Source organism: Brassica oleracea, chromosome C7, assembly GCF_000695525.1.
Source record: "Brassica oleracea var. oleracea cultivar TO1000 chromosome C7, BOL, whole genome shotgun sequence".
Lineage (NCBI taxonomy): Eukaryota > Viridiplantae > Streptophyta > Magnoliopsida > Brassicales > Brassicaceae > Brassica > Brassica oleracea.
In genome coordinates, this window is record NC_027754.1 from 32,432,346 (window position 1) to 32,452,274 (window position 19,929).

General features: G+C 38.9%; 5 protein-coding genes across 8 annotated transcripts; all 5 read left to right on the forward strand.

The window, feature by feature from the left end:
• Positions 1–5,813: 5,813 nt before the first annotated feature.
• LOC106305990 (serine/threonine protein phosphatase 2A 59 kDa regulatory subunit B' eta isoform) lies at positions 5,814–8,204 on the forward strand (the record flags this gene model as incomplete). Its single annotated transcript, XM_013742434.1, is given in 2 exon segments — positions 5,814–6,955; positions 7,498–8,204. Coding segments are annotated over 2 exon segments (1,448 nt in total), but the record flags the coding sequence as incomplete, so codon positions are not given.
• An 82-nt stretch (positions 8,205–8,286) lies between these two features.
• LOC106305991 (serine/threonine protein phosphatase 2A 55 kDa regulatory subunit B' delta isoform) lies at positions 8,287–10,478 on the forward strand. The gene is made up of 2 exons (XM_013742435.1): positions 8,287–9,883; positions 9,957–10,478. Exons 1-2 carry the CDS (start codon positions 8,765–8,767, stop codon positions 10,260–10,262), a joined length of 1,425 nt encoding a protein of 474 aa, XP_013597889.1. The 5' UTR covers positions 8,287–8,764; the 3' UTR covers positions 10,263–10,478.
• Positions 10,479–11,996: 1,518 nt separating this feature from the next.
• LOC106306167 (probable plastid-lipid-associated protein 4, chloroplastic) lies at positions 11,997–13,891 on the forward strand. Of its 3 annotated transcripts, XM_013742664.1 has the most exons (7): positions 11,997–12,117; positions 12,199–12,226; positions 12,259–12,603; positions 12,713–13,024; positions 13,265–13,339; positions 13,451–13,518; positions 13,607–13,891. In XM_013742664.1, the coding sequence occupies exons 3-7, from the start codon at positions 12,298–12,300 to the stop codon at positions 13,677–13,679; spliced, it is 834 nt and encodes a 277-aa protein (XP_013598118.1). In that variant the 5' UTR covers positions 11,997–12,117; positions 12,199–12,226; positions 12,259–12,297; the 3' UTR covers positions 13,680–13,891. The 3 variants fall into 3 exon arrangements, with proteins under 3 accessions (XP_013598118.1, XP_013598117.1, XP_013598119.1); XM_013742665.1 differs by having other exon boundaries at positions 12,006–12,603; positions 12,713–12,826; positions 12,929–13,024; XM_013742663.1 differs by having other exon boundaries at positions 11,997–12,603.
• A 28-nt stretch (positions 13,892–13,919) lies between these two features.
• Positions 13,920–15,875, forward strand: LOC106306166. Of its 2 annotated transcripts, XM_013742662.1 has the most exons (8): positions 13,920–14,163; positions 14,247–14,530; positions 14,598–14,658; positions 14,732–14,856; positions 14,933–14,995; positions 15,065–15,189; positions 15,262–15,422; positions 15,787–15,875. In XM_013742662.1, the coding sequence occupies exons 1-7, from the start codon at positions 14,094–14,096 to the stop codon at positions 15,407–15,409; spliced, it is 876 nt and encodes a 291-aa protein (XP_013598116.1). In that variant the 5' UTR covers positions 13,920–14,093; the 3' UTR covers positions 15,410–15,422; positions 15,787–15,875. The 2 variants fall into 2 exon arrangements, with proteins under 2 accessions (XP_013598116.1, XP_013598115.1); XM_013742661.1 differs by lacking the exon at positions 15,787–15,875 and having other exon boundaries at positions 15,262–15,628.
• LOC106306165 (regulator of G-protein signaling 1) lies at positions 15,792–18,575 on the forward strand. The gene is made up of 10 exons (XM_013742660.1): positions 15,792–16,058; positions 16,415–16,535; positions 16,621–16,684; positions 16,767–16,851; positions 16,923–16,996; positions 17,071–17,351; positions 17,430–17,668; positions 17,752–17,876; positions 17,947–18,068; positions 18,142–18,575. The coding sequence occupies exons 1-10, from the start codon at positions 15,979–15,981 to the stop codon at positions 18,325–18,327; spliced, it is 1,377 nt and encodes a 458-aa protein (XP_013598114.1). The 5' UTR covers positions 15,792–15,978; the 3' UTR covers positions 18,328–18,575.
• The last annotated feature ends 1,354 nt before the right edge of the window (positions 18,576–19,929 follow it).

Here is a 19,929-nt window from a genome sequence, read left to right on the forward strand (position 1 = left end):
GGTATATTCCGAACGTTTTTTTATAAACGGATCGATCGATGGATATATGTCCAAAAACGCATCGATCGATGAAGTTCCGAGGAAATATCCCGACGAAGTTCTCCCTCGGTATATTCCGAGGAGATTTCCTACAAACTAGTGATCCTCGGAATTTCCTTGGAAATTTTTTTCTTCGGAATTCCGTCGGAAAATTCCGAGGGATTTCCGAGGAAAAAAGAAATTCCGAGGAATTATTTCCGAGGACTTGTTTCGTCGGTATGTCGTTGGATTAACGTTATTCCGACGAAATTCCGACGATTTTTTTGCTCTGGTCAAGCGTGGTGGCGGTGATCTCGATTTGGGTCAGATCTTGATTCCTGAAGGGCTCTTCTCTTTCCTCTGTCTCCATTGCTTCTCCTTCTCGGCGTGGGTGAGTCGGTTCGTTCGATCTGAGCCGTCGTTGGTTTCCTCGGGGCAGTGAAGGAGCGGTGTTCTTCTGCGTCGCTCTTGGTCTTCGATGGTGTGTTCCTTTATGATACGCCCTAAATTAGGGAAAGATCACTCAATCGGACTAAAGGGATATGAACTCGCCAAAAGAGAGAACTGATGGATTGAACAGTGACACAATGGGTTGCGGATGGCCCAATGATACTACCAGACTTCAGTTGGTGCTTGATATGACTCATAATTCCACCAAAAGAAGGATTTATAAATGTTGCCTGATATGACGCACATGTCCAACGATATAGAGATTTGTTTACTCGGAGATAACCTCACCAAGAAACGAAAAATGTTCTACAAAGAACAAAGAGATAAACTCAAATAGAAAGGGAAAAGGAATGCTTTATTTCGTGGCTCATAGGCCCTATATATAGGATTACAAGTTGTAGAAATCCAAAGAAAAAAGTGCTAAAAACAAGACATTGAAAATAGAAACAAAGACTTGACTAAATAAAGTCTTTGACTGAAACTTGGACTGCCTCTTGATATAGGCACGACCAAGACTTTGAAAAGTGAAGAATATGCTCCTGATATGAGCCAAGACATGTCCCTTTGAGGCCTGGTTGAAGTCCATCTTTTCCCTTAGCCAATATTTTATCGGTTTCTCCATTTGGCCCAAACAAGTCTGTTTTTGAATCTTTTTGAAAACCATCAAGCCCAAGACTTTCTTGGACATCTAGAACATGAATAATCACCTTTGGTATGATTAAATTGATCGTTGGTTCATCAGAAAGAAGGTTGCTCATTTGAATCCCCACCGCAAGCTTGAGACCGAGTATAGGAAAAATCCAAGCTTGAAATGAACCTCAATGAACTTCAAGACTAGGAGCACACCACCCTAACAGCTGCGCTTAAATCACTGATCCACCCTTTTGCCTTCAGCTTCAAGTACCCTCAGATCACCGGCCTTCCTCATGACTTAGGTGGTGACTTTTTTCTTCTTGTGTGTATTGAACCAGGAGCTCAACAACCTCGTGGCCTGCGCTTCTTAAACCGGCTTTTACACACAAGCACCTTCCCATTGCTCCACACAATGGATCAAGTCTTCCTCTTATGTGTCTTGAACCAAGAGCTCAACAACTTCGTGGCCTGCGCTTCTTAAACCAGGTTCTACATACAAGTACCTTCCCATTGCTCCACACAATGGATCAAGTCTTCCTCTTGTCTTGGATAGGTGGTGAGCCAAAAACACTTCTTGTGAACCTGAAACACCACTCAAACTCCAGCAAAGATAAGACACAAGAGTATTGTGATCAATCCTTGATTAATCATCAAGTTTGATTCTCAATCTCACAAGCATTGCAACAGATTAAACAAGTTATTTTCAAGTTCTGTCTTTGCAAGCAACCTCTCTAAGCACAAGCACTTTCTTTTCCAGATTTATGCAAGCTACTTAGGCATTTTTAAACTTCTTTACTCAGAAATTTAGACATGAATCTAATGCTTCAATGTAAGACAACCACAAGACTATATGCAACAGCTTTCAATTCGGTTTCAATCCATGTATGCAAGCAGATTCAATCAATCACAATAAGCATCATTATGAACCGGAGCTAAGCATATTAACATATCTAGTAATCCTAGTAATTCTGATAAGTTACTAGATATTTTTAAAGCGCTTACACTGCTGCTAGTAAGCCTAGTATAACTAGTACGATGTAAGGATTACTAGGAAACTAAGCTCTTTAAGCATCCTGGGACAGATTCTACATTCATTTTATTTCATTTAGTAATCTTTTAAACAATCCTCGGGTTTTCAATCACATCACAACATCACAACCAGTCAACAACACAAGTTCATTATCTAGATGGTTTATAGAATCGCTTACAACAAGGAACCAGGTTGATTCCTTTTGCATTTTGTATACCCGTCATGACTGTTGTTGAAACTGAGAGTTTGGATCATCACCCACCTCCTTCTCCTTCAGTTCATGGCCACCATCTTGTACCATCAACTCAAAAGACCCCTCCTTTCTTCAGAACATCTAGGCGCCAAACTCTTGACACCATCCTCTTGTAGCCTGATGTGAAACTTCTCTTGGACAAGGAGCTTTGGAGTCAGGTTAGTTAGGCCTCTCCATACATCTTTGCCTCCAAGAATAATCTCCATTTGAGCAGGTAGAGAACATGATGAGGAACCAAGGGAATTCGCCAAGCTTCAGCCTTCTTCTTCACAAGGGACTAAACTGGATGGGAAAGCTTCAATGGTTTGGTTTTGAGCTAAGGCGTGAGCTGTGGACTTGCGAAAGCTTCAGCCTTCTTCTTCACAAGGGACTAAACTGGATGGGAAAGCTTCAATGGTTTGGTTTTGAGCTGAGGCGTGAGCTGTGGACTTGCGGAAGCTTCAGCTCAGCTTCTGATGAACCTGGCTCTGATACCATATGAGATTTGTAGAGTTCTCTTCTCTGGTTGTATGTGTGTGTGTATAAACTCCAATGGAGAAAGATGAGAGCTTGCTCTAGGTGATTTAGAAAGAGAGATTGATGAGAGTGTTTATGAGAGAATAAGAGATTAGAGATTAGGGTTTCAGAGTCAAGAACAAGTTTATCATTCATGAAGTGGAGAGGGAAACTCCCCCTTACTCCCTTAGGAGTTACAAAACGTTCACAACAATGCCTTATATAGGATTTTACACTTTGCAATCATAAACCCTTAATCTAATGGATAGAAATGACTTGAGAAATGGATGGCTTGGATGTAGTCTTGTTTCTGGTCAAGGGGAGCACGTGATTGTAGCTGATTGGTGGAGAGGAGCTGCTGCCTGATTGGTTAAGCTAAGGCTCCCATGAACCTTTACTCACATATGTGTCTAGATTCATGGTCCAAATTGCTTTCCCTTTACATCTCATGACAGGCTGTCTTTGGACCACGCCCTCTCTCCTTTCCCTTGCTTTCCAACAGTCACAAAGAAGATAAGGTCGTCTGATTGCTCTTGGAAACCGACGCCCTAAGTTTGCACAGCTTCTGGTCGATCCCGGGTGAAGTACGGACGAATGTACGGACCGCATGTCTGTACCTCGCCCTAAGTTTGCACATCTCACCCAAACATCTCCAAATGATGTCTAAGTCCCTCCTGGACTTAAACCCTATCTTTGCACAGGCTTCATGACACTTCTAGACTTCTCTAAACCTTCATGAAGCCTTGATAGACAATCTCTTAAGATCATGTCCCTATCTTTGCACCAGACCCAAACTACTCCATACTTCTCCTTTGGCTCCATTTCTTTCTTCAAGTCAACAGGTACTTGCTAGCTCTGTCTTTTTGGTGTAGGTTCGTAGGCGTGTGGCGTCTCATGGTTGTTCTTCTTCCCGAATAAAGCTCAGCCTTCGTCTTCACCGGTGTTCTAGACCATGGGTTTTGCGGTCTGATTGGACTGGTTGCAGATTGAGATGTGTCGCAAGCTGTTCTAGGTGAGCCAAATCTTAACAGACCTGTTCATCGGAGAGGCCTAAATTACCGGGTTCTGGATCTCGTATTAACTGTAGTTCTTTTTTTTATGGCAATCGTCAAAGTCCGATTCTGATGTGTCTCGTTTAGCTGTTGTCTCTAGTGTCTGTTCTTGTGAGTCTTAGTATGAGTGTTTGTTTAGTTGCTTTCAATTACTCTGCTTCTAGTTTCCTCTGTCCTTCTGTAACAAATTTGAAAAACCGGTAATTAATTTTAACATTGTTACAAAAAAAAATTTATGGAAAAAATAAAAAAATAAAAAACAATGCATATATATATCACTAACATTGCAGAATCAATGAGTGAAAAAATCTGATAAGGTAAAAACATAGTGCATATCTTTTCTTTCGGTATCTAATGTTAATATTAAGGCTTGAAATCTATTGTATGTGATAATTTTTTTTACGTTTTGGAACATTTTGGTTCCTGAAGTGTGGGACTTAAGTAAAAAATCAAAAGTAATATTTTAGAATCTACTAAAGATAGGTTCTTGTTAAGTAATAAAGATTAGTTAGTGTCGAATTAAGTTATGTTTTGGTATCAAGTAATTTCAGTAGACAAAGACTTGCTGTTAAACACTTAAAACATCATTAAGTGAGTAAATTAAAGACGTATAAATGCGTTACTGGATATTGTATAATTGTATGTGTTCTCATAATTTAGTAAATTAAAGCATGTCGTTTGGGTTCAGAATTGGTATTTTAAGCCTTGGACATGTATATATGGGCGTCTGAATTGTTAAAGCTTTTAATAGTAAAAACTCCAATTGGTTTTAGTGGTGGTGACAGTCTTGAGCCACTTTTATTAGAAAGTAAAATGTTGAAGACATGATCACGCATATTTACATTTTGTTTGGAAACTCCATTTCCACAAGGACTGGTTCTTCTGATCAAAAGCTGGGTTTCAAAACAGTCCACTTTTGAGTGCGATTCGAGGAACCTCACCGGGTGCACGTGTGTGCAACAACCTGCAAAGCTATAAGTTACAACTCATCATGCTAAACAACACAAACGACGTCGTGTGTAGTGAGTGACTCGAATCTTCAAATAAATCGTAATCATGAAATCACAAAAGTAAGACTTGGCATCCCAGAATACTATTTAAAGAAAGGCAGCAAATAAATCAATAAAACAAATTAAAAAGAAGGAAAAAAAAAGGTTGGGACGATCAAATGAAAACCGTTGGATCATCAAAGAAGAATTATAACTGGATCACGAGGAGAGTATACAGTTTTTATTAAAAGAAAAAGAGCAAAATTTTTAAAATAAAGCAAGAAAATTCATAGCTTTGAGAAAGAAAGAAAAAGAAATTCATACTTGCCAAAGGAAAGGGGAACGAAAGAATAACCCAGAAAAAAAAAAAAAAAATTTTCATCAAGTCAACAAAAAACAACGAAAACAAAACAGGTCCGAAGAAGTTTGAATGTTATCATCATCATCATCATCATCATCGTTATAATCGTTTTCTTCTCTCATCTGGGTATTTCCTCTGTTGACCTTCATCGCCGATTATTTGCTTCTTTCTAAATTCATTTTCTCTGTTTGTTTGTGGGGAATGTGTAGCTTCCCTCTTGTTTACAGAATTGGAATCGCCAAAAGTTTGAATTTTTATTTGGAATTCTTACAAAAAGGTCGCGACTTTTGGAGATTTCTCTTGAATTTACAGGTTCGTGGTTTGATTCTGTTTATAAAGTTGTAGACTTGATCTAGGATTTGAGTTTTTCTGGATTTGTTCTTATAGGTCTTGTTGTTCTGTGGGATGATTAGAGAATCTGAGTTCTGTTGTTGAGTTATATAAAAAGCTATGTGGAAACAGATTCTGAGTAAGCTTCCCAAAAAGTCTTCAAAGAACGAACATCATCATCATCGTGGACGTGAACGTGAACACGGTGGTGGTCATTCCTCTTCATCCTCCCATGCTTCCACTTCCAAAAGCAGTGACAATGGCCATGGAAAGTCAGCCAACTCTCACACCAAGAACGCTCCTTCAGGCGGGAGATCCGCTGCTTCTTCCGACTCTGGTTTCAAAGGTGGAAACAACAACAACAACAATGGAGGAGTCTTCACTCCTTATGAAGCACTACCGAGTTTCAAAGACGTACCCAACACCGAAAAGCAAAACCTCTTCATAAAGAAGCTGAACCTGTGCCGTGTAGTGTTCGACTTCACAGACCCTACAAAGAACATCAAGGAGAAAGATATCAAGAGGCAGACATTGCTTGAGCTTGTGGACTACGTGAACTCCGCTAACGGCAAGTTCAGCGAAGTGAGTATTCAAGAAGTCGTACGCATGGTCTCTGCCAACATATTCAGAACGCTAAACCCTCAGCCACGCGAGAACAAAGTCATCGACGCCTTAGACCTGGAGGAGGAAGAGCCTTCCATGGATCTCGCCTGGCCTCACTTGCAGCTTGTCTACGAGCTTTTCTTGAGGTTTGTTGCTTCCCCTGACACCGACACCAAGCTGGCTAAAAGATACATAGACCAATCCTTCGTCCTGCGGTTACTAGACTTATTCGACTCCGAGGATCCTAGAGAGAGAGACTGTCTCAAAACCATCCTCCACCGGATCTACGGTAAATTCATGGTGCACCGTCCTTTCATCAGAAAGTCCATAAACAACATCTTCTACCGGTTTGTATTCGAGACGGAGAAACACAACGGGATCGCTGAGTTTCTCGAGATCTTGGGGAGCATCATCAACGGGTTTGCTCTTCCTTTGAAAGACGAGCACAAAGTGTTTCTAGTCCGTGTTTTGATACCTCTCCACAAACCGAAGTGCTTGCAGATGTATCACCAGCAGCTGTCTTATTGTATCACGCAGTTTGTGGAAAAGGATTGCAAACTCGCTGATACGGTTATAAGAGGGTTGCTGAAGTACTGGCCAGTGACGAACAGTTCTAAAGAAGTCATGTTTCTCAATGAGTTGGAGGAAGTCCTCGAAGCAACGCAGCCACCAGAGTTCCAACGGTGTATGGTGCCACTGTTTCGCCAGATAGCTCGATGCTTGAACAGTCTGCATTTTCAGGTATCTATTCAACTCTCTATGCTTTCTCACATTCGCTTTTGACATTTTCTGAAAAACACACTCTCTCCTGCTGTTGGTTGCGCCTAGGCCTGGTTATTTTGGGTGTTTGGGTATTTCGGTAGGAATGCTAGAGAATCTTTTACTACATGACCTATTTTTGGTTCGGGTAGTCTCGGGTTTGGTTCAGTTCCGATAGTAAAACTAGGAATCCGAAAATACCATGAAAAAATTGGTTTTCATTTGGTTCTGTTCAAGTTCGGTTATTTCGAGTAGTTCGGGCTATCGGGTATTTTGGGTAAATATCGGATAATTAGGATGATTTGAATAAAAACCTTGGATATTTCGAATTACTTTGGATAATTTAGATAAAAATATCTGGATACTTTCATGTGTAGTTAGGAAAATTTATAATAATTTAATTTTCTTCAAATATTTTCGGATACTTTTAACAGATTTTTCAACTATAAATATATATATATATTTAGTTATGCTATATATATATAATTGATATTTCTTCATCTATTTATTTTTTTTGTGTGCAGGTTGCAGAGAGAGCTTTATTCTTATGGAACAACAATCACATAGAGAATCTGATAATGCAGAGCCGCAAAGTCATTCTTCCAATTATATTCCCTGCGCTGGAGAGAAACGCGGAGAAGCATTGGAACCAAGCTGTTCATAGCTTGACACTAAACGTCCGGAAGATATTTAGCGACCTTGACCCTGAGCTGTTCAAGGAATGCCTTGCTAAGTTCAAAGAAGATGAATCAAAGGAAGGTGAAACCAAGGCAAAACGCGAAGCCACTTGGAAACGTTTGGAAGAAGTTGGGATGAGAAAGGCTTCATGAGGTTAGAAGAATTGTAAAGAAGAAGAAAAAGAGAGAGCCTTTCGTGTCTTATCCACTGGAGTGTGAGTATGTTCTTCAGATACTTCTGATATCAAATTCAGGAGAAGCATTGAAGAAAAGTGGCCTCTTCTTGAAAGTCAATATGTAAGATTGTCCCCGTTTAGATTTCTTCTTTGAAGCTTGTTAATGTCTTTTTCTTCTTCTTTTGCTATATTTGTCCCATCTCTGTTACTCTTTCCTGAGACTGTCTCTGATTCATTTTCATCTTCTCCTGATGATGATATCTGCAAAATTGCAGCTTTAGGAGTTTGCCACAAGAATCAGTTTGTTGTTTGTATTAAATACTTTACTCTCCCTTTCACTTGTATATTTTTTTATTTAAAAAGCAGTCTTTGGTTTCAGTTTTTTTTTGGGGGTTTGTGGATCTGTTTTACTAACTCCAACAAGTCTTGGAACTCTAATTGCATGATCTAGATTTGGTTTCAGTCACTGGATTTTAAATCTCTATTTACTTCATTGGTACTTATATGACTTAAAAACGTTGTCGACATGCTGTTTGTTCCCTGTTTCAGACAGTGAAATTTTTTTCTCTGGTCATTCTGTCTTCTCTCAGTCACCATCCTTTCTTTTTATCTCTAGTCTTTCTCTAATCTTTGGGCCCTAATCTTTATCCATTTCCTTTTCTCTCTCTCCTCATGCCAACGAAGCAATAGCCATGAAAAGCTAAACCCTTCTTCTTCTTGGTTCTTCTGCTTCGTTATATGATTCAGATCTTGTTTTTGCTTGGTCTCTGGATGAGTAAATCAAATCGTTTTTATGCGTGGTGAGAGATGGTCTTAGGAGTAGTAAAGTATACTCTTCTAGTTTCTGAGATCTGACTTTGCTTTAAAAGTTAATGGAAACTTGAGAATATCTGATCTGACTCTCTACAGCTGGAAACTTGAAGTTTTGACTTGAGAAGATGTTTAAGCAAATACTTGGGAAGCTTCCTAAGAAACCTTCTTCTGCTAAGTTTTGGGATAATGGTGAGTCCCAAGCTCCAGACAACAACAACCATGAAGTTTCAAGCCAGAGATCATCATCAAATGGAGACAACCTTGCTTCTCTTTCCGTTGATGTCTTGCCAAGGTTGAAAGATGTTTCCATCTCCGAGAAGCAGGAGCTGTTTCTCAAGAAGCTTAGGTTATGCTGCGTAGTGTTTGACTTCGCCGCCGAGCCTCAGCTAAACCTGAAGGAGAAAGAGATCAAAAGGCAAACACTTCTCGAAGTTGTGGACTATGTCATCTCTTCAGGGAACGGCAAGTTCCCTGAACCAGTTATCCAAGAAGCTACGAGGATGGTCTCTGCTAATCTCTTTAGTAATCCACACCAGCAACAATGGAAGAGCAAAACCACTCCAGAAGCAGGAGACTTAGAAGAACAAGAAGAAGGATCCTTGAACCCTTCTTGGCCTCACTTGCAGATCGTTTACGAGTTCCTCCTAAGAATCGTTGCATCTCCCAACACAGACGCCAAGATATCCAAGAAGTACATCGACCACACATTCGTCCTCAAGCTCCTGGACTTGTTCGACTCCGAAGATTTTAGAGAAAGAGAGTATCTCAAAACAATACTCCACCGTATCTACGGGAGGTTCATGGTCCACCGTCCCTTCATCAGGAAGACCATGAACAACATCTTGTATGATTTCATACTGGAGACAGGGAAACACTCCGGAATCGCCGAGTTTCTCGAAGTGTTGGGATCAATCATCAACGGATTCGCTTTGCCTCTCAAGGAAGAACACAAGCTCTTCCTCACTAGAGTCTTGGTTCCTCTGCACAAGCTGAAATGCTTACCTAATTACCACCAGCAGCTTTCTTACTGCGTTATACAGTTCGTTGAGAAAGACTGTAAGCTCGCTGATACCGTCATTAAAGGGCTGTTGAAGTACTGGCCTGTTACGAATAGCTCCAAAGAGATTATGTTCTTGAATGAGTTGGAGGAGATTTTGGAAGCGACTCAGTTAGCAGAGTTTGAACGTTGTATGGTTCCTCTCTCTCGCCAGATTGCTCAGTGCTTGAGCAGCTCTCACTTTCAGGTTAGAGAAAGTCATTACTTTGGTTAAGAGTCTTGAATGGTTCATGTGTTTCACTGCTTGTGTACTTGTTTAGGTAGCGGAACGGGCACTATACTTATGGAACAATGATCATGTTAGTAACTTGGTGAGACATAACAATAGAATCATTCTACCGATAGTGTTTCCTGCTCTGGAGAAGAACGGTAGTAGCCATTGGAATCAGGCTGTGAAGAACTTGACGGAGAATGTACTTAAGGTTTTGTCTGATACAAATCCGGAACTGTTTGAAGAGTGTTTGCGCAAGTTTCAAGAAGACCAGCAAAATGCAGAGGATAACAAGAAGAAGAATGGAGAAAACTGGAGACAGCTAGAGGAGATTGTTGCTTCAATGGCGAAGTAAAGAGTTTTTTATGTTCTGCACTTTTTACGCTATACAAAAAAAGGAAAATTGGTTTATGTTTTGTAATTTGTTTTTTAAAGCCTGAAAGGTATATACAGTTTACTTTTGCTTGCTTGGTTCAGGTCTATTGTTTGTCTTCTTTCAGTTCTTGATTTGTCTGTCTGTATACTTCTGCTGTTCATGTAAACGTCTTTTTATGAAAAAATGAGTTTTCTATTTGTCTGAAAGTCGCGTAGCTCGGTCCAACGATCTTTGGTCCTATGGTTTTCTTCTATTCAGGCAATTGCATAAGCTTAAGAAGTGAGACTTTAAACTCATTTCATACAAAAGCCTTCTAAAAGAGAGCTTGCACCAGCTGATACCATAAGAGACGAGAACCAAAACTGCATCTTGCTGAAGCGAGCTTCTTTGAATGTGGAGGCATGGCTACATGAGTTTGCATCTCTCATAAACTCGCTGACGCGACAATTCGTCCGTTTGTTGATTTGGTTCTGTATTGAGAGGCTTTGGATTTTCAACTCAGTTAAATAAATTAGCTGTTGAGGCCACAGAAAGGTTAAAATTTTATATAACAGGCAAACAAATAATAAATAAATATAGTCTAGGATGTGAAATGTATAAAAAATAAATATCACGTCATTTTGTGCGTTTATAATTAGCAAGGGATCCTCTTCTTCAACACACTGGTGACTGGACGATCATCATAAAGATGAGGCTTTTCATGTTGAAGATTTCGAAAGTTATGTAATTTCAGGTAGTAACCAATGTCATCAAGCTTATGATAATATAGTTAGGCCTTTCCATGATGTTTCAAAGCCATCTTCCTCTGAATCTGTGGGTGGAAGCATTCGCAACGGTAAGCTACATCAGTAACCTTCTTCCATCATCAGCTCTGGACAATAAAAGTCCATTCGAGATGTTGTTCAAAGAGAAGCCAAGCTATAGATCTTTAAGGGTCTTTGGCTCTGCGTGTTATCCTTGTCTGAGACCTCTTCAAGATCACAAGTTTGATCCGAAATCTCTTCAGTGCGTGTTTGTTGGATACAGCAGTCTACACAAAGGATACATGTGCTTGTATCCTCCTACAGGAAAGGTATATATTACTAGGCATGCTCTGTTTGATGAAGAGATATTTCCCTTTAAAGATGAATACAAACACCTTCTTCCTCAATATGACATTCCATTGTTGAAAGCGTGGCAACAAGCTACTAGACCTGAGCCAGTAGTAAGAGAGGAACCACAGATCACTCGTCTTCTCTCAACACCACAAGCTCAAGAAGATCAAGTGGTACTAGAGAATCCTCAAGACAATCATAACAATGACAATGTTGTGATACAAGAAGAAGAACAAGAAGCTGTACCTGTCGATCCTCAAGAACCAGTCCCCAACATTCATCCTATGCAGACAGAGTTGAACTTGGGCCTCCTTTATTACCGTCTTGGGCTGAGCTCTTTCTTCATTTACTCTTAACAAATATGTAAACTTAATAGATAGAACTCAGTATAACTATGTACTTTGATAGTTTTTTTTTTATGGTAGTCTGAATCATGTATCATTTGTAATTTCAACTGGCTAAATGGTTCTTTTTCATTGTTACTTGATTCAGTATAAACAAGCATAAATGTAAAGTATCTAACCGGCTTTAGACAATTTGAAGAAACAGGCAAAGCTATCCTTTTTACTAGTGTTTTGAAACGACACCGTATTTGGTTCGGAAACACCGAGGGCCTCTCGTTCTAGAGAGAGAAAAAAATCTTATCTCTGTGATGATGTTTCCACGGCAATGACAGAACAAAGATCTTTCTTTTTCTCTCTGTGTCAGGAACTTACCTCTTTGAAGTTATAATAATATTCGTAAATCCTTTGATCCTCCTCATATTATATAAATTAATCAGAGAAAAGTATTTCATTATCCCTGTCATCTTCATCTTGTAGAAGTGAAGCTCGTCAAGGTGAAACAGAGTTTCTCTGAATCATCCTCTGTTTGGAACAGAGTTTCTCTGAATCGAAGTAGCGACTCGTGTTTTTGATTCCATGGCTTTGACTTCGTGCCTAAAGACTGGAGTAGTTCCGATGTCTCCAACCACCGGGTTGTATCTTTCCGGCAGCCTCTTGAAGTCGGACAGTGGCTTCGCCGTTCCGACGAAGTTACAGAGCATTCGAAAAAGTGATAGAGAGAGGTTGAGAATCCAAGCCGTGTTCAGCTTTCCTCCTGCGTTCCTAACAAGAAACGGTCGAGCAGAGAAGCAGAAGCAGCTGAAGCAAGACCTTCTCGAAGCCATTGAGCCTCTCGAACGTGGCGCCACCGCCTCGCCTGATGACCAGCTTCGGATCGATCAGGTTCCTTTTATCTTTCTTGTTACCGACCGTTAGGAATGTGATGGAGATGACAAATCTGAGTGATGCTTAATCTCTTTCTTGCTTGGCCTTTTGTTTGTGTGGGAGACAGTTGGCGCGTAAAGTGGAAGCAGTGAATCCAACCAAGGAGCCTCTGAAGTCTGATTTGCTCAATGGGAAATGGGAGCTCATTTACACAACCTCTGCTTCTATTCTCCAGGCTAAGGTTAGAACTTGTGTTCTTCTTTTGTTGTTGTCTTATGTTTTTTTTTTCTTTTTCTTGGCTTGTTGTGTTATTTCTCTCCGTTTCTTTAAACAATTCAAACAGAAACCGAAGTTCTTGAGATCAGTAACAAACTACCAGTCTATCAATGTGGATACCCTCAAGGTTCAAAACATGGAGACTTGGCCTTTCTTCAACTCGGTAAATCTTTCAAACTGTTTGTACCATTTGCACTTATAGCTTTTGCGCGTTGTGCTAGACCATATACTAGTGGCATGAATATTGCAGATGTAGCACAAAGTTTTGTAACTGAAAACTCCAACTCATATATGCTTTGGTCCTTCGAGAGGATTGGCTCTGTATGAGTGACACTCTCTCTGCAGAATCCGTAAAATGAGTTTCATCTATTTAGCAAAACAAAATCTTTTTTTTGTTTTGTAGGTAACTGGAGACATAAGACCCCTCAATTCAAGGAAGGTCGCTGTGCAGCTCAAAGTGTTTAAAATTCTCGGCCTTGTAAGTTACACTCAAACTCCTTCTGCTATATTCGTGTTTGTCTATAAGAGGAGAACCAATGTACTGATTCAAACCGTGTTAGTGATGGTCTGAATGGTGTTTGTGGTTCAGATTCCTGTAAATGCACCTGAAACCGCACGTGGTGAACTAGAGATTACTTATGTGGACGAGGAACTACGGTTAGTTGTGAATGCAATTTTTTTTTCACTTTTATTTTTATTTTTTTTGTGAACAAACATCCCAAAACGTTATGTTCTGTTTCTGTAGGTTGTCAAGGGGTGACAAGGGCAACTTGTTTATATTGAAGATGTTTGATCCCACTTACCGAATCCCTCTCTGAAGCCAAATGGTTCCAAGCCCATCATACAAATATACATACCCCCATCGCTTGTTCTGTCTCTCTCTTCATCATCATATGTATAGAAGAATGTTTCTTCTTCTACAAACATAAAATCTTAATAAGATCAAAACAAGAGTCTCAAATTTTAACTTGGTTCTGATAGACATTGCATTGTAATCAGATTTAAAGCTCAAAACTCTGATAATCGTTTATGTCTCTCTCCTCTTGTAAATCGATCGAAATGTAACGAAGGAGCAAAAAGGAGCCTTATCTTTGTCTGTGTATTCTCTGATACGTACGACGTCGTATAAAGCTGGCAAGACACGAACCTCTCGTTTCAGAGATTTGTCTTCCTTTGTTTGTTTTGGAAACAGAGTCTCTATGAATCGGAAGCAACATACTTGAAGAAAATCTATGATGGGTTACATCTCTCTGCAATCTTGGAGCAGAGGAGCTTCAACTTCTCTTCATCTACTTCCTCCAGGTAGGTGAGTCAGATTCCTTACTTACTCGATATGATCAAATTCAATTTTTACGACGGAGATTCTGAGTCTTTGGTTTGATCAGTTGGTCCGTACCCTAAGCTATATGATGCTGGAGCAGTCAAGTTTGATGTAAGGGCCTCTTCGAGTCGTAAATCGCTTAAGAAACAAAGAAGAGAGTCTCAACAAGGTAAAGACATAACCACACGAACTATTACAGAAGTAGATCAAGAAGAAGAAGTAATTGCTCAAGACACTTCAACTTCAAAGGCCTCTATCAATGTTGTTGCTGCTCCTCGAGACAAAGTGCTTCAAGCTTGTACTGTAACTTCCGGTTTAATGGCTGCACTAGGCCTTGTCATCAGGAAGGTGAGTGAATCCCTTTGAAAAGTTTTTCTTTCGTGATTTAACTAAGTGATTCTGTTTACATTCTCAGGCTTCTCATGTTGCTTCGACTGAAGGGTTACCAATCCCTGACTGCTCTGCAGATATACCATGTAACATCTTAAAAAACCGACTTATGTGGTGTAATAAAATCTTAAAAGATTTGTCTGATCTCATTTCTTGCAGTTGGGTTCGAAACTTGGCATCTCGGGTTGATTGCTGGAACGGTTGTGTTGATATCATCAAGCAGGTTCTTGCTACTAAAGTCTTGGCCAGATTTTGCTGATTCAAGTGAAGCTGCAAACCAACAGGTAAAAAAACACTACTAATAGTAACACATTCCTAAGGTTCTTTTAACTTGACTCATTGGGACTTCACTACTTGCAGATCCTCACTTCGCTTGAACCATTAGACTACCTTGTTGTTGCTTCTTTACCTGGAATCAGTGAGGTACAATCAACACACAAAAAGATGTTTTTCCTTTTAATAGGCAAAGTTCATATTTGATTTCGTTGACAGGAGATGCTGTTTAGAGGTGGGTTGATGCCTTTGTTTGGAACCAGTTGGGTCAGCATTGTTGGAGTTGGACTCATCTTCGGTTTACTTCATCTTGGAAGCGGAAGAAAGTACTCCTTTGCGGCTTGGTAAACCATATTTTATCATCCTTCTTTGATTGTCGTCACATGTTCTTGCATCTCATTATTACATTTTCTCAGGGCGTCGGTTGTGGGTATAGTCTACGGTTACGCAGCGGTTCTGTCGTCGAGTCTTGTCGTTCCGATGGCTTCTCATGCACTCAACAATTTGGTCGGAGGTTTGCTGTGGCGTTATAGTAGTAGTTCCAAGCTCAAGTCGTTGGAGTGAAATTTTACATAAGGTTTATAAAACGGGGCTTAATTTAAAAAGCTTACACTTTTATGGGTAGTTTTGTGAAATATTTATAGTATAGGGTGCTTTACTGCAATTTTTAGTGCACCAATGTGTCACATCAGAAGAAGACAAAACGAGGAAAATATTTTTATAAATTAATGACGTGTAAAGTTGGGAAACCAATCATAAAATCTCTAGTTTAAAAAAAAAAAATGAAAATCTTATTAATAAAATATTGTATTTTCCACTGCTGTTAAGAAATATATTCCATCTTGATTATCTTAATTATTGTTAATGATTATTAATGATGCTTAATTAGTTTGCAGAAACTATATATTTTTTTAATTTAAATGAAAGAAAACTGAAAACAGGAAGAGGAAAGTGTTTGGTGGTCAAAAAAGTCAGTACGCGATGAACAATGGAGAGACAGAGACGTCCTTCTGCGACTTGCTGAATCATTCTTTTTAACAGTTAAATCCTCTTTTTTTCGATAAAGCAACAAAGCCTTGAAACTAAACAAAAAATCGAGTTTTTAGCAGAAAGAGAGATGCAAGCAGAGAAAGATGGGGGGTGGATGCGCTAAACATGGAGGTTGTCCTAGCGATTACTTCGCCGTTGTCATAGCTGTTATCTGCTTCTTCGTGTATTGCCTCTCTTTCTTCTTCTTCTTTCGGTTTTCCAAGCTCTTAGTTCTGAAGATCTGGAGTCGTCTTCGTTTGCTGCGTTTGTTTACTTGTTGACTCTCTCTACTTCCTCAAGAAATTTCAGATTTTTCGATATAGAATTATTATCTTCATATGATGTCTCTAGCTGTTTATTTCTTCTCTCTTGTAACTGTTTGATGTTATGTCTCTCTGGATTCAACTTGATTTTGAAGTTCGAAAGGATCATTTAATGGGGCGATTTTATTGAAATCTTTTATCTTTGTATTATTATTAACTTCTAAAGTGAGTGCTTCGATATCTCTGATGGATTCGTTTGTTTTTTTATAATAATCAGGCTTTTGTCTCGATCGGTCTTTCCATGTTTGATACACAAGGCTCCTCGTACTAACAGTAGCAGCTTCTGGATCCCTGTCATTCAAGTCTTCTCCAGTTTCAACCTCCTCTTCTCCATTGTGGTTCGACACTACTTACTTCATTATAATCGATTCTTCTTTTGTTAAGTTTCTACAAAGCTGACTTCTGGTTTATTTCTTTTTAAAGATGTCAGTCAATCTGCTTCAGTTCAAGTCGCAACATTGGCGGCGATATTGCTATCTTTGGGCAGGTTCTGTTCTGAAACCAGATCTCAACCAGTTGCATCATCGTGTCTTTTGTACAATTTTGATTAATGGAATGTTTGGTTTCAGTGTGGGTGGAAGGACCACTTGGATTCGGTTTGCTCATGAGCTGCCGTATTACTCAGGCCTTTCAACTCTACTTCATATTCGTCAAGTAAGGATATAATACTTAAAACATAATCTGTTTTCATCTCTATTGGTGTTTCATGTTTGTTTGTGATGTAGGAAACGTCTACCACCTGTAAAGTCATACGTCTTTCTCCCCCTTGTTTTGTTGCCATGGATCTTCGGAGCTGCAAGTAAAAGCCTTTCTTTGCAACTTTATTGTTCTCTACTTTGCAAAAGTTCTTGGTTATAATGTTTTGGTTTTTAGTAATCCATGCAAGAAAGCCTCTCAGCAACGAATGCCACTTGGGTCTTCAATGGACTTTCCCAGTTGCAGGCCTCCATGCTCTTTACGTCCTTGCTTTAGTTGCATTCACCAGAGCCGTCCGTCACGTAGAGTTTCGTTTTGATGAGCTTAGAGATCTCTGGAAAGGGATTCTCGTCTCAGCTGCTTCAGTCGTTATATGGGTGACAGCGTTTGTGTTGAATGAGATTCTCACAGAAATCTCTTGGCTTCAAGTCGCTTCAAGATTTGTGCTCTTAGTCACGGTATGAATGAAGGCTTTAAGCAAGATTCTCTGCTTATCATAAACAGTTGAAAAACTATATGTGTGTTTTGTTTTACAGGGTGGGGTTCTTGTGGTTGTCTTCTTTTCCATCTCGAGCAATCAACCTCTTCTCTCACAAATCAGCCTTAAGAAGAAAGACAACTTTGAGTTTCAGAGAATGAGTCTAGCTCTAGGCATACCTGATAGTGGTTTGTTATTTCGAAAGGAGGAGTTTCGACCTGTTGATCCTAATGAGCCGCTTGATAAGCTTCTTCTCAATAAAAGGTTTCGCCAATCTCTTATGGAGTTTGCGGATAGGTACTACTGTGTATGATTGTCTTTACCTTTCATTGTTTATCCCCTTCTTCAGACGTTTTGATATGAAGTTATATGTTTGTTAGCTGCTACGCTGGAGAAACGTTGCATTTCTATGAAGAAGTGTATGAACATGGTAAAATACCTGAAGGTGATTCGATAAGAAGAATCTACATGGCTCGACATATCATGGAGAAGTTCATCGTCGCAGGTTTAGTATCTAACATCCATCTTCTTTCTTCATGAACCGGTTTTTTAAGTGTTGTCTCTTTAAAACGCAGGAGCGGAAATGGAAGTGAACTTATCACATAAAACCAGGCAAGAGATCTTGACCACTCAAGACCTAACTCACCCTGATCTCTTCAAGAACGCATTAAATGAAGTGATGCAATTGATCAAGATGGTAAGATAACATCTCTCTCTCTCTCTCTTTCACTCTCTTCCCCCCTTTCTCATTCTCTTTAATGATATTGAAGAACCTGTTGAGAGATTACTGGTCATCCATCTACTTCATCAAGTTCAAGGAAGAAGAAAGCTGCGATAAGGAAGGATGGAGTTTCTCTCCTCCAAGGATAAGTTCAGTTCAAGGCTCTGATGATCCTTTCTATCAAGAACATTTGTCAAAGAGTCCCCCCACTTCCAGATGCACTAGTCCCGGTTAAGGAATCTTAACCAGAATCTAAACTGCCTTTTTAAACATACGGTATTTTTGATGTTTATAGCAATTCAGTCCATCAACCACGTCTTCAACATATTATAGCAACCGGTACTTGAACCACGTCTTCAACATACGGTATTTTGATGTTTATAGCAATCTAGTCAAATATATACTCTCCTTTCACATTTATTGTACATGTCTATTTCTCTCACTCTTGTTATACTGAAAGAGAATGTCTGGTTCATGTTTTGATTTGGTTTGAATGTGTGTACCGGGATAAAATTATCGAAACTTACTAATTAGTCTGGAAAAACTACCAAATCTACTGCATTTGTCTCTCTAAACATCAGTAGGAAAAAGTAGGGCTGGGCAAAAAAACCGGATCCGAAAAACCGAACTAAACCTGATCCGAAAAAGTAGTATCGAACCCGAACTGAAATTGATTAAATATCCAAATGGATTCAAAATTTTGGTATCTAGAGAACCGAAACCAAACCCGATCCAAACCAAAATATCTCGGGCACTCGAATGTAACTGAAATAGATTTATATACCTAAATATATTACTTATTTTTAGATTTAATATATATTAAAAACATCCAAAATATATAAGAACTTTTAAGTTGTCTAAAATAATTGAAAATATACATAAATATTCAAAAGTAAATGTCTAAAATAGCTAAAATATATTCAAAACACCAAAATACTTGAAATATCTATTGATTTTCTATCCAAATCAAACCAATTTATATGTTAATTTTAGGTATGTTGACATATATTATACAAATTTATATGTAATATATTATTTTGTTTTATAGATTTTGAGAAATTTTAAGCATATAATGAATATTAAAATTTTAAAAATAATTTGAATGGGTTATCCGAACCCGAATCGAACCCGCAAAGATCCGTACCGAACCCGAACCGAAATTTAGAAATACCCGAATGGAACTGAAATCTTTAAACCCGAAAACCCGAAACCCGAATAGATCCGAACCGAACCCCAATGGGTACCCGAACGCCCACCCGCAGGAAAAAGGTACAAATGACTCACTTTGTCAAATGAAAATATTTTAATGTGAACCCGCAAGAATATGCTATAATCATATTTTTCTGTTCTTGTTTAAATTTCTAAAACATATTTACCGTAAATGTTTGTTTCTTAGCTCTTACCATGTAGAATTTTGAAATTAAAATCTGTTTTTTTTCCTAAAAACCAGATTTTATGTGGCAAAGTTATTAATAAAAAGATTTCGAAAACTGAAGGAGTTCTGAAAATAATTGTAAAAATTTGTAGCAAAGAAGTGTTAAATATCAATAAAAATCATCTTACAGTAATAATTAGGATAATTGGTATCAAATGTTTCGTTTTTTCCCGGTAGCAAAAGGTTAAGCTAATTATTGGTTACAACTTACAACAAATAAAATAATTGGGATTTCGTAGATCTTGACCCCTAGTCATTTCCATGTCCTAGCAGGATGTATGATATATGTGTTCTTCTGGCTCCGGAAAGATCGTAGTAGTTTCATCTGGCTCCGCAAGGATTGTGATCCTTACTGCTCCCAAAGAAATGTGTTCTTTGTCGGTTTTTGTAAAAATTCTTACG